The sequence below is a fragment of the Emydura macquarii genome, unplaced genomic scaffold (genome assembly GCF_026122565.2).
Source record: "Emydura macquarii macquarii isolate MOO-44397 ecotype Brisbane River unplaced genomic scaffold, CSIRO-AGI_Emac_v2 contig_71, whole genome shotgun sequence".
NCBI lineage: Eukaryota > Metazoa > Chordata > Testudines > Chelidae > Emydura > Emydura macquarii.
In genome coordinates, this window is record NW_027130208.1 from 6192637 (window position 1) to 6210234 (window position 17598).

The 17598-nt window shown below is 44.7% G+C and overlaps 1 protein-coding gene across 1 annotated transcript in view; it reads left to right on the forward strand.

Annotated features, from left to right (window-relative positions):
* Window positions 1–1088: 1088 nt before the first annotated feature.
* The window catches only part of SLC25A26 (solute carrier family 25 member 26), a 119796-nt gene continuing 103286 nt past the window's right edge, over window positions 1089–17598 (forward strand). Inside the window, exons 1-3 of the mRNA XM_067542095.1 lie at window positions 1089–1163; window positions 9366–9522; window positions 12047–12156. Coding sequence (XP_067398196.1) covers window positions 1131–1163; window positions 9366–9522; window positions 12047–12156 — 300 coding nt within the window. The 5' untranslated portion in view covers window positions 1089–1130. The remainder of the gene's footprint in view (window positions 1164–9365; window positions 9523–12046; window positions 12157–17598) is intronic.

Below are 17598 nucleotides of genomic sequence, written 5' to 3' on the forward strand. Positions count from 1 at the left end.
TTTTGTAGTGGGGGGCCCAAAACTGGACACAATACTCCAAATGCGGCCTCACCAATGCCGAAGAGGGGAATAATCACTTCCCGCGATCTGCTGGCAATGCTCCTACTAATGCAGCCCAATATGCCATTAGCCTTCTTGGCAACCAGGGCACACTGCTGACTCATATCCAGCCTCTTGTCCACTGTAACCCCCAGGTCCTTTTCTGCAGAACTGCTGCCTAGCTCATTGGTCCCAAGCTGTAGCTGTGCATGGGATTCTTCCGTCCTAGGTACAGGACTTTGCACTTGTCCTTGTTGAACCTCATCCCCTTTCTTTTGGCCCCACCTTTGTCTAGGCCACCCCACGTCCCCTGCCTGCTCTCCGGCGTCCCTACCCCCCACAGCTACGTGGCGCTTTGCAAGACCCCTGCCGGATGGCTGAGGAGTCAGGTTACCCCCCTCGCCTCGCTGGGTGCAGGCCCCACAGTGTGTTTCTCCAGGAGAGCATCTCCCCCAATGTGGGGGGCGCCCCCGGACACTGGCCCTTTCTGGGTTGCTTTGCATTGTGCCAGGCGGGTGAGTGTGTTTGGGGGGTGGGCAGGTGTGTGGGGGGGTGGGGGAGCTGGCACTGTGGCCCCCCCGTGTCTCTACCCTCCAGGAGGCAGGGGGTGGCTGGCAGCGGTCACTCCTGTCTGCCCCAGTTCCCCGCAACGCCGAGCACAGACAGGTTTCCTGCCCTGGCTGGGATTCGAACCTGCGGCCTCGTGGCCCCACCAGGCGCCCAACCCCGCTTGTTCCGCAGGCAGCGCAAAGCGCAATTCCCTGCGGGCCCATCCCCCACGGGCGCGGGACGGGCAGGCGCACAAGGGCGCTAAGGGCGCGGGCAAAGGCTTCCTTAGGGCTTCGCTCCCCCCGTGCGCGCGTGCGCGCACCCTGCGCATGCGCCCTCGCAATTTGCCCCGGCCCGCCCCGCGGCGCGCCAAGCGCTCAGTGGCCCGAGCTGCCCCCACGTGACCTCGGGTCGGAGGGCAGCAGCATGGCTGCGCCCATGGGCGGCAGGTGCGGGCCGGCTGGAGTCTCCATCCCGCCCCTCCCCCACCACCGCCCCGGGCAGCGCGCGCGCGCGCGTGTGTGTCGCGTGTGGGCGTCCGCATGGAGCGGGCCGAGTTCTGGGTCCCCCTGACGGTGAGGGGCGGGGCGGTACAGCTGGAGGATAAGGGAGATGAGCGGGATGGGGGTGCAGTGGGCGGGGGATGGGGCACAGCTGGTGGGGGCCAGTAGGAGATGGTGGCATATCTCGGGCTGAGAGGGGGCAGAGCCCCCCTTGGGTGCCCCCGGGGGGGGAGGGGATGCCCAGGCGTTGTTGGAGGGAGGGGGTTTGTCTGTGTGCTGCAGCTGTTGCTACTGAGGACTATTCTTGACGGTCCCTGCGGCTGCCCCTCCTCCCCAGACACCGCCCCTGTCCTTTTGAAATGTTCAGAGCTCAGTTGTTGTGCAGCAGGTCAGGCTGGATGAGGACAGTGGTCCCTTTTGACCATGGAGGCTCTACGTTAGCTATTGCCTGCTCGCAGTGTGCGTGGGGCTGCACAGGCATATGGGATAAGGTCACAGCATTGTTTAGACCTGCCATGTGGTATACACAGTTTCAGAGGGGTAATGCTTTGTGCAATGATACAGCCATTAACAATCTCTCTTCTTAAAACGTTGCTGAATGTTTGGTGCTGTTCATAGCCATTGCATGTTGAGTAGCTTACTACTTTTTACTTTTGCAAATTGTGTGTGATGGTGCAGGGACTCAATTACAATGAACTCATTTTTTTTTTATGGAATAACTTCACAATAACCTCAACTACTTGTGTATTGTAATGCATTGAAGCAACTTGGCATTTTCTTTCTACTGCACTAGCAATGTCTCATGGTATTTGAGTAAAGGGCTTGCAATCTTTCTGCCTCTTTCCCTATCCATTTTAAATTGATGTTTGACTCTAACACTTATGCATTGCTTGCCTTTTTTTACGCAAGAATTTCTCTTCTATTTTCTTTAGCCTCTTTCATAGTCATAGAGTTTACGGTCAGAAGGAACCACCAGATTGTCGAGTCTGACCTGTTGTGTGTATACTGATTTACTGAGAGATGCCCAGATGATCCTAGCCAGCAACTATGACCTGTTGCTTCAGAGGAAGGTGAAAACCCCCAAGGTCACTGCCAATCTGACCTGGAGGAAAATTCCTTCCTGACCTCACATATGGCAATCAGTTAGACCCTGAGCATCTGAGCAAGAACCGGCCACTATGTGCCAGGAAGACCATTGTCAGTATCACTTCAGAGTACCAGCCCATCCTGTCCAGTGGCCCATCTCCAGCTGTGGCCATTTCTGATGCTTCAGAAAAAAGAAGTAACTCTGAGTACACTGAGGAAGAATTCCCTTCCTGACCCCTACAGGTGACAATTTGAAGCCCTGAAGCATGAGATTTGAGGAATGTAAGACATGAACTAGAAGGGATCCCCAGGGTTGCCAAGCTCAGCCCCCCACCACAGCAGGCATGCCTCTCATACAATACCCCTCATAAATTTGTCAAGCTCTACGTTAAAGCTAGTTAAGTTGTTTGCACTCTCAGCTCTTATTGGGAGGCTGTTCTAGAATGTCACTCCTCTGATTAGAAACTTACTCATTTTCAGCCTAAATTTATTCAGAGCCAGTTTATGCCCTTTTATTCTTGTGCCAGCCCTGTCCTTTAGTTTAAATATCCCTGCATCCTCTCTGGTGTTTACATCCTCCCTCCATGTAGTTGTAGAAAGCAATCATATCCCCTGCCAGTCTTCTTTTTGCTAGGCTAAACAAGCCAAGCTCTTCCAATATCCTCTCATCAGTAAGGATAAGATTATGTCACAGAATCCGTGACTTCCTGCGACCTCCGTGACATTTTCTGCTTCAGCATGGGGAGGTGAGGGGGCATGAGCTGTCAGCTGGCGGGGAGCCCAGTGGCTCCCCGTCCCTATGGGCAGGAAGAAAGGGGACCTGGAGCTCCACGCCGCAGTGAGCAGTGGGGGACCCCTGGAGCTCTCTGCTGCTGCCACTGGCAGCTCCTGTAGCTCCCAGCTGCCCTGGAGTCCCCTGGAGCTCTGATCCACTGCTGCAGGCGGCAGGGAGTCCCTGGAGCTCTCAGCCACCATGGGTGGCTCTTTGAGCTCAGATGGTGGGAGGGCCCCTGCAGCTCCAAGCTGCCACTGTGGGCAGCACGGAGGATTCTGGAGTGTCCAGCCACTGTCGTGAAGGATGGGCACACAGCTGCTGCTGCATGGGATGGGGGTCTCTCTCAGCCACTGCCCTGGGCAGCAGGGGGCCCCCTGCAGCTCCGAGTCGTGGGCCCCTCAAGGCGCTGGCGGGGACGGGATCCTGCCCATCTGCTCTCATCCCAACCCCACCCAACCCTCCAATCAGCCCCCTTTTGTCACGGATTGTTATTTTTAGTAAAAGTCAGGGGGAGGTCATGGCTTCTGTGAATTTTTGTTTGTGGCCCGTGATCTCTCCCTGACTTTTACTAAAAATACCTGTGACAGAATCTTAACCTTACCACAGGACAGGCCCTCCATTCCCTTGCTCATCATCATAGCTCTTCGCTGCACCTGTTTCTGTGTGAATCAATCTTTCTTGAATGTGGATGATCAGAACTGTGTTCCAGAGGAGGTCTCACCAGTGCCCTGTGCGCTGGTATTAGTACTTCCCTGTCTTTACTGAAAATACCTTGCCTGACATGTCCTAGGGCCATGTTTGCCTTTCTCATGGCCGTGTTTTGGTGGCTCCCGGTCATCCTGTGATCGACCAAAATGCCCAGGTCTCTCCCCTCTTCTCTCGCTTGCAACTGATGAGCTCTCAGTTTACATATAGCACCGATTCTTGTTGTTAGTCCCTATGTGCATGACCTTGCAGTTTGTACTATTACATTTCATCCCCTTTCTCTTTTTCTACCTGGACAGTTTTGCATTTCATCCTGTCCTCTGGATTATTTAACTGTCCAACAAACAAACCCTGCAAAACAAGCAGAATCATTTAGAGCAAGTTTTAGTAACTGAAATAGGTTTCACATGGGTTGTAATGATTATTTTTTTTAATGAGTATGTTTGAAATGAAAGATCTATTAATTGTATTGTAGAAAAAACCAGTACTCCCAATTGGTAAAACTTTTACAGTGGTGTCCATCTGTTCTTGAAGGAGGAGGATCAGAATGATGTTGTTGGAAGTAACACACAATAGTAATGAGTGCTTCTAGTGTAGTGTTGTGACAGAAGGTTGACAGGTATCTGAGAATCAGTGGAGAGAATTACCTAAGTTGTAGATCCCAAATGTATTTTGTCTAAACGAAAAGCTATTTGATTTAATTGTGTCTATTCAATCAAAGTGCATGACAGTTTCAACCTGAAAAAAATGGGGCGGTGGGGGAAGGAGAAGCTAACTTTGTATTTTGAGAATTTTAATAAATACAATAATAAATACAAATAAACAAAACCATTAGAATAGTTCTTGTTAACAAGGAGCTGTTACTTCATCTCTTCTTTCATGCTATGTACACAGCCTCCTCCGTTTTTAGGATAAGTTTGAGCCACTCATCTAACATGTCACTCAAAATGCAGGGAAGCATTTGTTAATGATGAATTTGAGCAGCAGTGTTCAAATATGGCAGGAAAGGACACTTGGCTATCTTGTGGAGAATAAGAAAGGAATGCCTCTGTTTTCTTTTACGCTTAACTTTTAACTATCATTTCTCTCCTATTTTGAACTCCACTAGTACAAATTAGCAGACTAACTTCTTTCCCAGAGCCAGAAATCTTGGAGTTATCCTTGATTCAGAGCTTGCTTTCTTCCTTTTGCTTCACTTGTTTGTAACTCTGCCTGTCTCCACTTCTGGAAAGTTTGGCTGCCTTGAACCCATCCCTCCTAAATTTCTCTGTCTGTTTTGACTGCTGTAACTTCTTACGTTCCTTCTTGCAAGACCTTACTTCAGTCTCTGCTTCTTGTGGGGCCAGATTTCCAAATGCTTCGCACCCCCCCCCCAGTTGGGGCCAGAAGCTCAAAAGAGCACATCACACAATGTGTTGAGGTCTCTTGAAAATCTGGCCACTTATTTTGGTGCCTAAAAGGAGGCTAAGCTCTGTTGAAAATCTCTCCCTTTAAGCCTATATCTATACATTCACTTCACAGCCCTGAAACATCATTCCTTAGCTTCATCTTTGCTTTTCCATCCCCGTCTCATCCTGATGCCTTCCCCTACATTCCCACAGCTAGTGGTGGCGTGTTCCTGCTCCTTGCTCACAAACGTGGGGATGGAGCGGAGCAGGAATAGAATGGATGATTGTAAGGGTGTAGTTGCTTCCAGGAAAGCGTGAAAGGTTATGAAGAGGCTTGTAGGTTTTGGTGTGTGAAATGAGATCATAGAATCATAGAATCATAGAATATTAGAGTTGGAAGGGACCTCAGGAGGTCATCTAGTCCAACCCCCTGCTCAAAGCAGGACTAACCTCTGCTATATCATCCCAACCAGGGCTTTGTCAAGCCGCAGCTTAAAAACCTCTAAGGATGGAGATTCCACCACCTCCCTAGGTAACCCATTCCAGTGCTTCACCACCCTCCTAGTAAAAAACTTTTTCTTAATGTCCAACCTAGACCTCCCTCCCTGCAACTTGAGACCGTTGCTCCTTGTTCTGTCATCTGCCACCACCGAGAACAGCCTAGCCCCATCCTCCCTAGAACCCCCTTTCAGGTAGTTAAAGGCTGCTATCAAATCCCCCCTCACTCTTCTCTTTTGCAGACTAAACAAGCCCAGTTCCCTCAGCCTCTCCTCATAAGTCCTGTGCTCCAGCCCCCTAATCATTTTTGTTGCCCTCCGCTGGACTCTCTCCAACTTGTCCACATCCTTTTTGTATTGGGGGGCCCAAAACTGGACACAATATTCTAAATGCGGCCTCACCAATGCCGAATAGAGGGGAATAATCACTTCCCGTGACCTGCTAGCAATGCCCCTCCTAATGCAGCCCAATATGCCATTGGCCTTCTTGCCAACCAGGGCACACTGCTGACTCATATCCAGCTTTTTATCCACCGTTACCCCCAGGTCCTTTTCTGCAGAGCTGCTGCCCAGCTCGTCGGTCCCCAGTCTATAGCTGTGCATGGGATTCTTTCTTCCTAAATGGAGGACTCTGCACTTTTCTTTGTTGAACCTCATTAGATTTCTTTTGGCCCAATCCTCCAGTTTGTTTAGGTCACTCTGTATCCTATCCCTACCTTGCAGGGTATCTACCACTCCCCCCAGCTTAGTGTCGTCCGCAAACTTGCTGAGGGTGCAATCTACCCCATCCTCCAGATCATTAATAAAGATGTTGAACAAAACCGGCCCCAGGACCGACCCCTGGGGAACTCCGCTTGTGACCGGTTGCCAGCTAGACATGGAGCCATTGATCACTACTCGTTGAGCCCTATGCTCTAGCCAGTTCACTATCCATTTTATAGTCCATTCATCCAACCCATACTTCTTTAACTTGCTGATAAGAATACTGTGAGAGACCGTATCAAAAGCTTTGCTAAAGTCAAGGTATATCACATCCACCGCCTTCCCTACATCCACAGAGCCAGTCACCTCATCATAGAAAGCAATCAGGTTGGTCAGGCATGACTTTCCCTTGGTGAATCCGTGTTGACTGTTCCTGATCACCTTCCTCTCTTCCAAGTGCCTTAAAATGGATTCCTTAAGGACCTGCTCCATGATCTTTCCAGGGATTGAGGTGAGGCTGACCGGTCTGTAGTTCCCCGGATCCTCTTTCCTCCCTTTTTTGAAGATGGGCACTATATTTGCTTTTTTCCAGTCCTCAGGGACCTCCCCCTGTTGCCATGAGCTTTCAAAGATAATAGCCAATGGCTCTGAAATCTGGGTGTGTAACATGACTAGTTCTGGTGGGAGAATGTTAGGCGGAAATGTCTTCTTTTCCTGTTCCGTATTCAACGGGAAGGTTGGAATTTAGAAGGTTTTTAATCCTCAGAGGAGTGAGGTTCTGGAATAGTTTTCTGATAGGAAGAATGAGGGAAAACAATCAAACGGGCGTTAAAATGGATCTTGATAAATTTAGAAATGAGATTATATGATGGGATTGCCTGCCTCAACAAGGGATTGGACTCAGTGACCCAGGAGGTCGGTTCCAGTCCCACATCCCTAACTCATATTGCGCATTTCTGCTATGTATCTGGTGTGACATTTACACACTCTCTTCATGGCTTTATGTACATATACCAAGAAAAATTCAGTGACAGATTAAGGGATCTATAATTTATGGGACATTGGCCAACTGAATCTTTTAAAAAGATTTTGTCTCTATTTACCCCTAGAAGAATCATTTACAAGTGAACAACCCAGAAAGTGAATGCTAATCACTTCCACAAGTATATAATTGACTGTTGTCCTGTATTTTATCATCCATTTTCAATTAATAAATTAAAAAACATGCATAGGGCCAACTTTGTCCTACGCCGAGTTGTGTATAGTCAAGTGCAGCTGCATGCCTGTGTCTAAGAGCAGAGTTTGGCTCACACTTAAATACACTCGTGACAGTTACCTACTGTATGAAATATCATGGTTCAGTACATTTGAATTCGATCCTGGTTTTATTTAATCATGTTGCTGGATTTAGAGTATAACAGGCATATCCAACTCCATGCAAAGATTTTTTTCAGCGGTTCAACTTCTGATAATGCTAGTACTGCTGACACGCAGTTGAGAATAGGCTGCTTAGTTGGCTTATTATCTAAAAATCATTACTGTGTGCTTCTGATGGAGTAAGCGCACAGGTATTCTCGCCATCCTACAAGTACTCTATTAGCTGCTTCATGAATTTAAATGACATTTAAGATACAAATCCAAAGAAGCAATTAGTAACTTTTGATTCATGTTTTACCAACTGGCTAGATTAAATCTGATCAATTTTATTTTGGGCAGATAAGAATTCTGATGGAAGAAGAGTCAGAAAAATCAATGCACGCAAAATAGCCAAATAGATTAAAAGAGTAATTAACTTATTGATTAAAACTTTAACGGTTGATAGCAAATGCCTCTCTGAATCCTTCGGTAGGGTGGAACAGAAAATCAATTGAGCACAGTATAATTTTACTTGTATTGTCCAAGAAAAGATTCAGTACACCAAATATCCATGCTCATACTTACTCCTGTTCCACGTGAATTTTTTCCTCTTTATATATTTATTAGAACTGGTTAAAATCTTTTAATGAAGTTTTTTAGTTTAAAATGAAATTTTTCACCAAAAAATAGTTTTGGATTGAAGTATTCACGTTTTCCTCAAACTGATAAAGCCTCAGCTGAAGTACTACGTCCAGTTCGAGGCATCACATTTTTGGAAAGTTGTGGACAAATTGGAGAAAGTCCAGAGGAGAGCAACAAAAATGATTAAAAGTCTAGGAAACAAAACCTATGACGAAAGATTGGAAAAAACTGGGTTTGTTTAGTCTGGAGAAGAGAGGACTGAAGAGGGACATGACAACAGTCTTTAAGTATGTAAAAGGTTGTTTTAAAGAGAGGGTGATAAATTATCTCCTTAACCATTGAGGACAGGACAAGAAGTAATGGGCTTAAATTGCAGTGAGGGAGATTTAGGTTAGACATTAGGAAAAACTTCCTGATTGTCAGGGTAGTTAAGCACTGGAACAAATTAGCTAGGGTGGTTGTGGAATCTCTGTCATTGGACGTTTTTGAGAACAGCTTGGACAAACACCTGTCAAGGATGATCTAGATCATTCTTAATCCTATCTAAGTGCAGGGGATGGGACTAGATGACATAACCATGTCCCTTCCAGTCTTACCTTTCTATGACTCTGTGAAACTTGTAGTTTAAAATGAATATTTTTTCTGGTTTTGGCTGTCAAAAACAAAAAATTAAATGAAAACCCCTGATTTTTCCTTGGGAATAAAAATAATTTCTCAGCCAGTCCTAATATTTGCACAACAATTCCTGGAGCTGATGGACATGTGTTGTATCTTATTGCTAAATGGTATATACCACTCTTTTAAGACTTGTTTGAGTAGAGCTGTTGGAGAGGCTTTGCTTCCTTCATTCAACCCAAAACAATGAGGCAAAATAAAAGAACGGTTAAAATGTTGCACTCTTATTTTTGTATCCTTTGCTCTTCCTGGACACCAACCCACACATGGTCACTTGTAGTTAAAAAGTAGTTATTGGAGAAATCTGTCTGTGAATGACAGAGCCACAAGCTTGCTGCAGATGGACCGATTCAGTAACGTCCTTTATGCAGGTCTCATAGCAGCATGTGTGTAGGCCATATTTGCTTTATGTTAATGTTAATTCACTTTACTCCTGTTTATCTTGAAGGCTGGTGGGATAGCAGGTGTGTGCGTTGACTTGATATTATTCCCTCTGGATACCATAAAAACCCGACTGCAGAGTCCCCAAGGATTTAAGAAGGCTGGTGGCTTCCGCGGCATCTATGCTGGCGTTCCTTCTGCTGCTGTAGGATCCTTTCCGAATGGTAAAACTGTGTGGATTGTGCTTGTGTTAATCCCTGGTCTTCCTCTAAGAGGATGGCGTAGTCAAGTGCATGTAGCAGATGATCCTGTGCTTTCTCGGCCAGGCTCACTGTGGCCCCAATCTTACTAGCAGCTCCCCACGGTACCTTGGGTGAAGTCATGGGGCTTTGTGTGGGCGCAGAGGTCTAGCTGGGTGGGGCTCCATGCGCACCATAGAAACGATGAGCCCTAATGTAGACTTGCTCCATTGCACTATGCCTGGGTAACTCACACCATTGCACGCTCCATTTTGCACTAGTGCAGTCTGCCGGTTTTAGTTGTTTGCACCAGTGGAACTAAATCGATGTAATCACACTGCTGCAAAGTTATCTAATGTAGGGTTCCAAAAGATAAATCTCTCTCTCTCTCGTTGTTTCGCTTTGCAGTTTTACAAATCTAAAAATGCTAATTGTTGATGGTACTGTACTGCCTCATGTTTCACAATTCAGATTCCTGTGCCCCATTGTGGCGACACCACATGTCCAGATACTCTTCTGGAAGCCCCAGTGCCATTCTCCCCATCACCTGTGCACTTAAAGATCCACTTTTTGGCTTTACGCTAGAAGCTGTTTCTCTCCCCTACCATCTCTCTCTTCAGGCCAGGGTTGAATTTCAGACAACTGGTATCACTTTCCATGGGTGGCACTTCCTCAACAGAATCAGGTGTCCTTAGTGTTAACCCTGATTGCAAGGAGCTCCAGGCATGGCTCTATTAGCTGGAGAGGAAGGATGGTCCAGTGATTAGGATGGATTTGGGAGACCTGGGTTCAATTCCTTGTTCTGTGACAGGCTTCCTTTCTGTGATCTTCAGCTGGTCACTTAGTCTTCTCAGTGCCTCAGTTTCCCCATCTGTAAAACCGGGATCTAGCACTGCCCTTCCCCACGGGTATTGTGAGGATAAATCCATTAAAGATGGCGGAGTGCTCACATGCTGAGGTAATGAAGACATGTAAATACTATAGACAGACAAACAGCCCCTATTCTTTTGTCGCATCTCCCATTTTCATGGCCACCTGTTGCTAGTTCCTTCCTGTTTCCAGCAGTGGCCACAACCTGCTGAGCATTTTCCAAGTATAAAGGACGGCACAGTCCCCATTCTGGAGACTCTTGCCTTGAAATCATGGCCATATTTGACTGCAGTGATCATGAATATGAACGCTCCATGGATGTTTTATGTATGTGCATGCACTCCCCTCTGGTTTTTAAGAGCCAAATTCCAGCAGGGGGGAGAAAATAATAATAATAATGTCATTTAGAAACTGAAGGAAACTTTCAGGAGGCCTCTTGAATTTGGCATGGTCTTTTAAAAAACAAAATAGTTCTAGTGTCTGAAGAAAAATATTTGAAGTTCCAGAGATCTGTTTGTCCACTTCCTCCTTGCAAAATGACCAGGTAGGCTGTCATATTTTTGTAAATGTTAAATTTACAGACCAATCCACCCACACCTTCAAATGTTCGAAGTCCTTCATAAGAGGATATACAAAATTTCTGTTCTTTATCTTCTCTGCTTTTGTTATCTCCTTTTGAGGCGATAAGCATCTTTTGATTAGCTGCAGAAGGCAATACATGTAGCCCTTTTGCACAATTAAAATCTGTTCCTCCATGAGAGATGCCAGCTTTTTCAAGATTTGCATCTCTAAAATCTGAGCTGGGATTTATCTCTTACAGCAGTGTGAGACTGAAAACTTAAATTATCTTGAAGAATAAGAGTAACCCTTAATGTGATAGGAAGCAAATGCAAAACACTTGTTAGTATAAAAAAAACTGTTGCCACTTCAGTGCCTGGTTTGCTTTTCTTCCATTCTCTAATAGTACATTGGTACACTTGGATTGGTTTCTCTGTTATGAGATTAGGTCTATTACAAAATAAAATTGTTCCTCGCCCATTGGATTACAGTGTAATGAATGTTTCAAACTCTCAGAAGGATTTCATTTTCTTTCTGTCAAAAGAATCACTGCTGCTTCTGGAGCTAAACTGTAAAATATGAGACAGATTCTAGCCAGGAAGATGGTGTGCTCAGATTTAAATGTTAGTAATGCTACTGAAGCAGCTGTTTCCTTAAAGGAGCTGATTTGTAATATCACTTGGCCTTTGTACGATAACGCACAATCCTTACCCCCTGTATTCTAGCACATAAAAAAAAAAAAAGAGAGAGAAAAAGCTAAGACATGATTTTCCAAAAACTTCCAAGCGGTCAGAGACCTTGTGTAGCCTTTTTGCTCTTAAAATACTGTAGTTGTAAACATGAGCTAAACCCTGGGCCCACTGAAGTCAAAGAGAGTTTTGGCCATGAGTAAAAGAGGGTTGACCATGAAAACGCTGGTAAAGATAGTACTGTTTTGGGGAACGTCCTGTCTCTGGATTATAGCAATTAGGTATTTTCTGGATTATTATTGTAAACCTGGTTTGTCTGGATTATAACAGCAGTCTGATAAAGCAGATTTAAGGAGAGTTTGATGACTGAACTTTTTTTTTTTAAATTTCAGCTGCTGCCTTTTTTGTCACCTATGAATATGTGAAATATCTGTTGCACACTGAGTCCTCTCCCTACGTGACTCCAGTGACGCACATGGTGGCTGCCTCCTTTGGAGAAGTAGTAAGTAACAGCTTTGTCTACTGCACATTCCTAGCAAGAAGAGAAGAAACTAAAAAAATGGAAGTCGTATGAGACCTGAATTTTAGTGGAAACCTTTTACTTGTTGATTGTTGAGCAGCCAGTTTAACAAGCCTGGTCTCTTTACAAAGCATTGGTTGCAAAAATAGTTTACCAACATGTTTTCTAGAAACTTCTGGGGTTCGTTTTGTTTTGTTTTAAATGAAGCGTTGACATTGAGTAACAGTCTGGGAGCTCTACTGGAGTAAAATCTCATTCCGTGGGCAAGTTAGTGATAGGAAGGTAAGGTTGTCCTTTTTATTCGTGAAAATCCACAGAATCATTATTTCAATGGTGTCAGTCTCTGTGGTATGGGAGTGGGGGCTTGCTGTCCTTCTTCCACCCCACCAGCTCCCAGTTCTGGGTCCAGCGATTGGTGGAAACTTTGATAATAGTGTCATCGGAAATGGGTCAAGTGGAGTATCATTCGAAAGACATTTCTCCCACGAACACAATGGTACCAAACATGACAAAACTAGAACTATGTAGCTATGCAGTCGAGAAAAAGTATAAAAACCACAGTGTGGGATTGGCCTATGTGCGTTGCATGTCCAATACACAAGTACCACCTGCTGCAGTAGGCTAATTGTTAAATAATTGGGGGACACTTCTAATGGGTGAATGTGTGTTCAGGCTGAGATTTCAATGGACACTGAAAGAGCTAGGTGTCTAATTCCCATTGACTTTCAATGGGGTTTGGTCTCCTAATTCCCCTGTCTTGAGCTCCTGTGAAAACCCCAGTCATAATCTCCTTACATTATTTCAGCTCTGATTTATTCATTTCAGTGATGTTTTCTAAACTGTTCCATTAAAAAAGAAATCTTGTGAAAATGTTCATGTCTGTGACAATAAAATTACTTATTTTCAGTTGTTTTTCTAATGAAAGATTTCTGAATTCATTTGTAAATGGCAATGACTTCTGTAGGTCACTGGGGAGACGGCCTTGTTCTCTATTCTCAAGAAAAGGGGAAAACCGATTGGTCGTTTGAAGAATTACTCCTATATAGAAGAAATTCAAGTCACACACTGAAAGCTGATTGCTCTTCTTTCTGGTGCTTTTACCCACATCCAAAGTTTTCTGTGATGCAGTTTCACTGTTGGTAATGGTTGCGTGAAAATGACGAGATCCAAGGAGTTATCAACTACATACGTGCATAGTCTGTTATATTCTCTCTCATTGGTAACGTTGTGATATGGAAAAAATTGATCCCTATCTGATACCTTTCATTAGTTCACTTTTTATTTGTTATCATTGCCACTAGGAGCCCCAGTCATGGACAAGTACCCCCGTGTGCTAGGCACTGTACAAACACAGAACAAAAGACATTCCCTGCCCCAAAGAGCTCACCATCTAAGTATAAGACAAAAGACAACAGATGGATACACAAGCAGATGGGAGTACAGGGAAACTGAGGTAGTACTGGCCAGTATGATAGGCTGTACATGCCCTGGGTATGTCTTACATTTTAGTTACTGTAAAGTAGAATGTTCTCTTTCAGATACCAACATTTTCGCAGTTCAGCCACTTGAAAAAGGGGGCCAAAGAAAAAACTAGTCTGAGATTTCAAATGCTGAGGTCACTGTGGTGTTCAAATCCTTTTTTTTTTTTTTTATAAATGTCACTTTTTGGATAGTTGTATAAAGCTGTCCTTATTCAGTAGCTATGGTAATTTTTACCCTGGAGACGTTTTCTAGTTGACGTGTCGTTTAAGTCTGAAGTGAAGCCAAAGTGGTAAAAATAAATTTCTCACTATTTTTCACCATATGACATTTTTATTACGGAAAAACAACTTAAAAAATCATAAAATGGAGTGGAATACTCTTAGTTTTGGAAACTATAAATGGTCTAAACCTTTTTAGATTAGATTTCTTGCATTAGAGTTTTCAGACCTGCATGTACTTGATAAGTCAATGTATCAATTATATTAATTGACTAATTCAGCTATGCTATTTTCATCCCCTACTCCACCAACCGGACCTTTCTCACTTAGGGTATGTCTGTGCTGCAGAAGAACCCCAAACAAACCAAAAAGCAACTCGCTGCAGCAAGTCTGAATCCAATTCAATTGACTTGGGCTCGTGGGGCTTGGGCTAGGAGGCCAAAAACAGCAGTGTAGACATTCGAGCTTGGATCTTGGAACATCTGGAGCCAGAGTTCTGAAACCTGGTGAGGCAGGCGGGTCTCGGAGCCTGGGCGTGAGAGCGCAAGCCCGAGTCAGTTGACCCAGTTTCCTGAGACTCGCTGGTGCAAGTCTTTCTTTGCAGTGTAGATGTACCCTTAGAAGCAAGTGATCTCATGTAGAAGGAGGGGGAAGCCTGTCCTAACTTTTGCCCCCCTCAGTCTTGTGTATAAACTTTTAACTGTATATTAAAACTAACTTCTTTAGATCCCCTTTGCAATAAGTGGTCTGAGGCCACTCGGAAATGTGGTGGCGGCGGCGGCTTGTGATTTTAACACTTCCTTTTTCTACAAACCTTGCCCTGAAATATGAAATGTAATTCTATTTTCCATGCTCAAAAGGGACTGGCATGGTGGCAGCTAGCCAGCTATTTTAGGACTTGATCCAAAGAGATGCCGAGCAATTACAAATATCAGGCCCTTATTTTCCAGATGGCTCAGAGCTGTGTGTGTGTGTGATGATTGAGTACTGGCACTTAATTTGGACCTGCAGAATGAGAGTGGCTAGGTGTATAATTAGGTTGTGGCCTTCCTTGTATGGCAGAGACTCTCCAAGAAAATAGATTTAGTATTACTTTTTAGGTCACTTGATTTCATATCAACGACTAAGAAGAGAAAGGGTGTCCAAGCTAAAGTCCTGCTGCTCTTCAGTCCTGCTGTGTGAGACCATGTGGCCTAGTGTGTAGATCACTTGATTGGTATGCTGGAGATCTGGATTCTATTCCTGCCTTGCCCGTTGGTCTGCTGGGTGATCTTGGGCAAGTCACTTCACCTCTCAGAGACTCAGTTTCCTCATTTGTAAATGGGGATGATCATCCTGACCTGCTTTGAAATCTACTGATGAAAAAGCACTATATAAGAGCTAGACGATGTTATTAGAAGATGTCTGTCTCCCTTACTGGCTCTTCCAAGTAAGTCAGTCTCAGTTTTCATTGAGGAAAGTTTAGCTTGTTTTGTTGTTGTTGTGCTGCTTATGGGACAAGCTTGGGTAGTAGGCAGGCTAAGTTTGTGACACCATGCCTGCACCTTACTGAGCCTTTTGCCCATTAGAATACTCTGCCTGCCTTAATATCCAGACGTTTGTTTAAATCTGAATGTTAAACTGCACTCCTTTCCCTGACTGCCGCTATAGAGAGAGACCTCCTTTTGCTTTTGTGCATATGCAAGTTGAAGGACCATTGCTAGGGGAAAACTTGTTGTTCCTGAGCGTGGCAGAATGTGAGCTGTTGGGTCTCAAAATCACATTGTTGTCATTATCATTGTGCCGCCTTCTCCCTTTCCCAGCAATTCTGACATGATCTTAATGGCTTGAGACACAAAGCTTAAAAGCTCCACTTCACACTATCTGCAAGCTTGAAATCCCAGCTTTCAAATGACAAAGCTTTAATCTTCAGCTCTAGGGCTATGTCTATACTGCCGGCAAAATTCGGTGGTAGTCGATGGGAGATACGCCAGCTACTCTGTGTAGCTGGCGTATCTCCCGTCGACTTCCTAACTTCTACTTACCGCAGTGTCCCCACTTCACTGTGCCAACGGGAAATGACCTCCTGTCGACGCAGTGTTACTCTCTTTGGTGGGGGTGGATCGGTGGCGTTGACTTCTGGATCGATTGAGCGGGTCTTCACTACCGCTCAATCAATCCCGCAAAATTGATCCGGTGGTGCTGACTGTGCCACCATCAATGTAGACATAGGCTCGCTCTTCATGAGAGCTCAGTTGCTAAAACTGTCTTGGAATTTAAGTGATTGGAAGGGGCTGTTGGTAAGAAAGAAGATAATGATTGGAATGACGTGAGATCCAATATCTGATCTAAAACAAATACCGTGTGTTGCGGAGAGTCCCAGCTTCCTAATGGTGTCAGCAGTGATTTTTGAAGAGTCATGTAGTTGGACTGTCAAACTTGTGCTCGGCCTTCAGTCTAGCAGTATTTCTCGGGACTGGTCTAGGACTAAATGCAGCAATGCTCAGGCAGTGTAAATTTAGTTTGCTTTGCTAGGGAAGCCCATTTAAATGGTCACAATTCAGTTCATGGTACCATCTTCACACAGGATCCCCCCCAGATAAACTCAGTGAGTTGCATGCTCAGTTTTTGTGATCACCTTTTTTGAATGAGAGTTGCATTTAATGCAGTGTTGTAGCCATGCTGGTCCCAGGATATTAGAGAGACAAGGTGGGTGACGTAATATCTTTTATTGGACCAGCTTCTGTTGGTGAAAGCGACAAGCTTTCGAGCTTACACAGACCTCCAAGGCGTGTCTCTCTCACCAACAGAAGTTCATCCAGTTAAAGATATTACCTCACCCACCTTCTCTGTCTAGTTATTTTTAAAGCGTTCTTTGATTACATGCTGCTAAGCCTGCTTGGTCATTCCAGGATCTACGACCACGTCACTGGTTTAAGTGAAGCACAATGGCTAACCTTTGGGGTTTTTTGGGCTTGCATTTTAGCAGAACCCAGGAATTCCATCATTCCAAATCCACAATGACTGCACCTCTGCATTATGCTGGTTTTGGGGCTGTGCTATAATATAGCAAGCCTTGCCTTTTATTTCCTTTGCAGAATTGCAAGTTCAGTTTGGCTTAGTCATGGAAAGGTTTTCATTTCAAAAGGTTTTACGACCGCAAGATGGTGATTGGTTATAAATTCATGTGGATAGAGTTGTTTAAAACCAATCCATTTTGGGCTGGTAAGAGCCAGCAGCTAGTACTCCCCCCTCCTCACTTCTGCAGTCTGTGCATTCATATTCAGGGAACAACTTCCCTGAAAGGTAGTTTGTCACACTGAAGAAAAGGCTTTCTTGCATTTATAAATCAGCTGTCCCAACAGATGTACAAGAAAATATAGAGTGACATGACAGGGTAGGGCAACTGACAGCTGTTTAACTTGATATATCACATGATGCAAAATTTTCAGCTGCTCAAAATGCTTCTCTGCCTGATTCTTCTCATAGATGTAAATTTTGAAGTGAACTTTATGAAACTTCTGTTGTGCATTTATGGATGCTCTGGTATTCTTTTCAGAAGTACTTGAACAGATGTCACAATTCAAATGCACTTATCTGAACCTGGAGTGACATGGTCCAAAACTGCGTACTGCATCAGCACATACAGTTTAATTGTTTCATGGCAAGTACTTGTGGGTAAAACCTGGTGCTTTGGCTCAGATTTCAGAGATTGAGCTAACAATCCTCTGACAACTCTGATTTT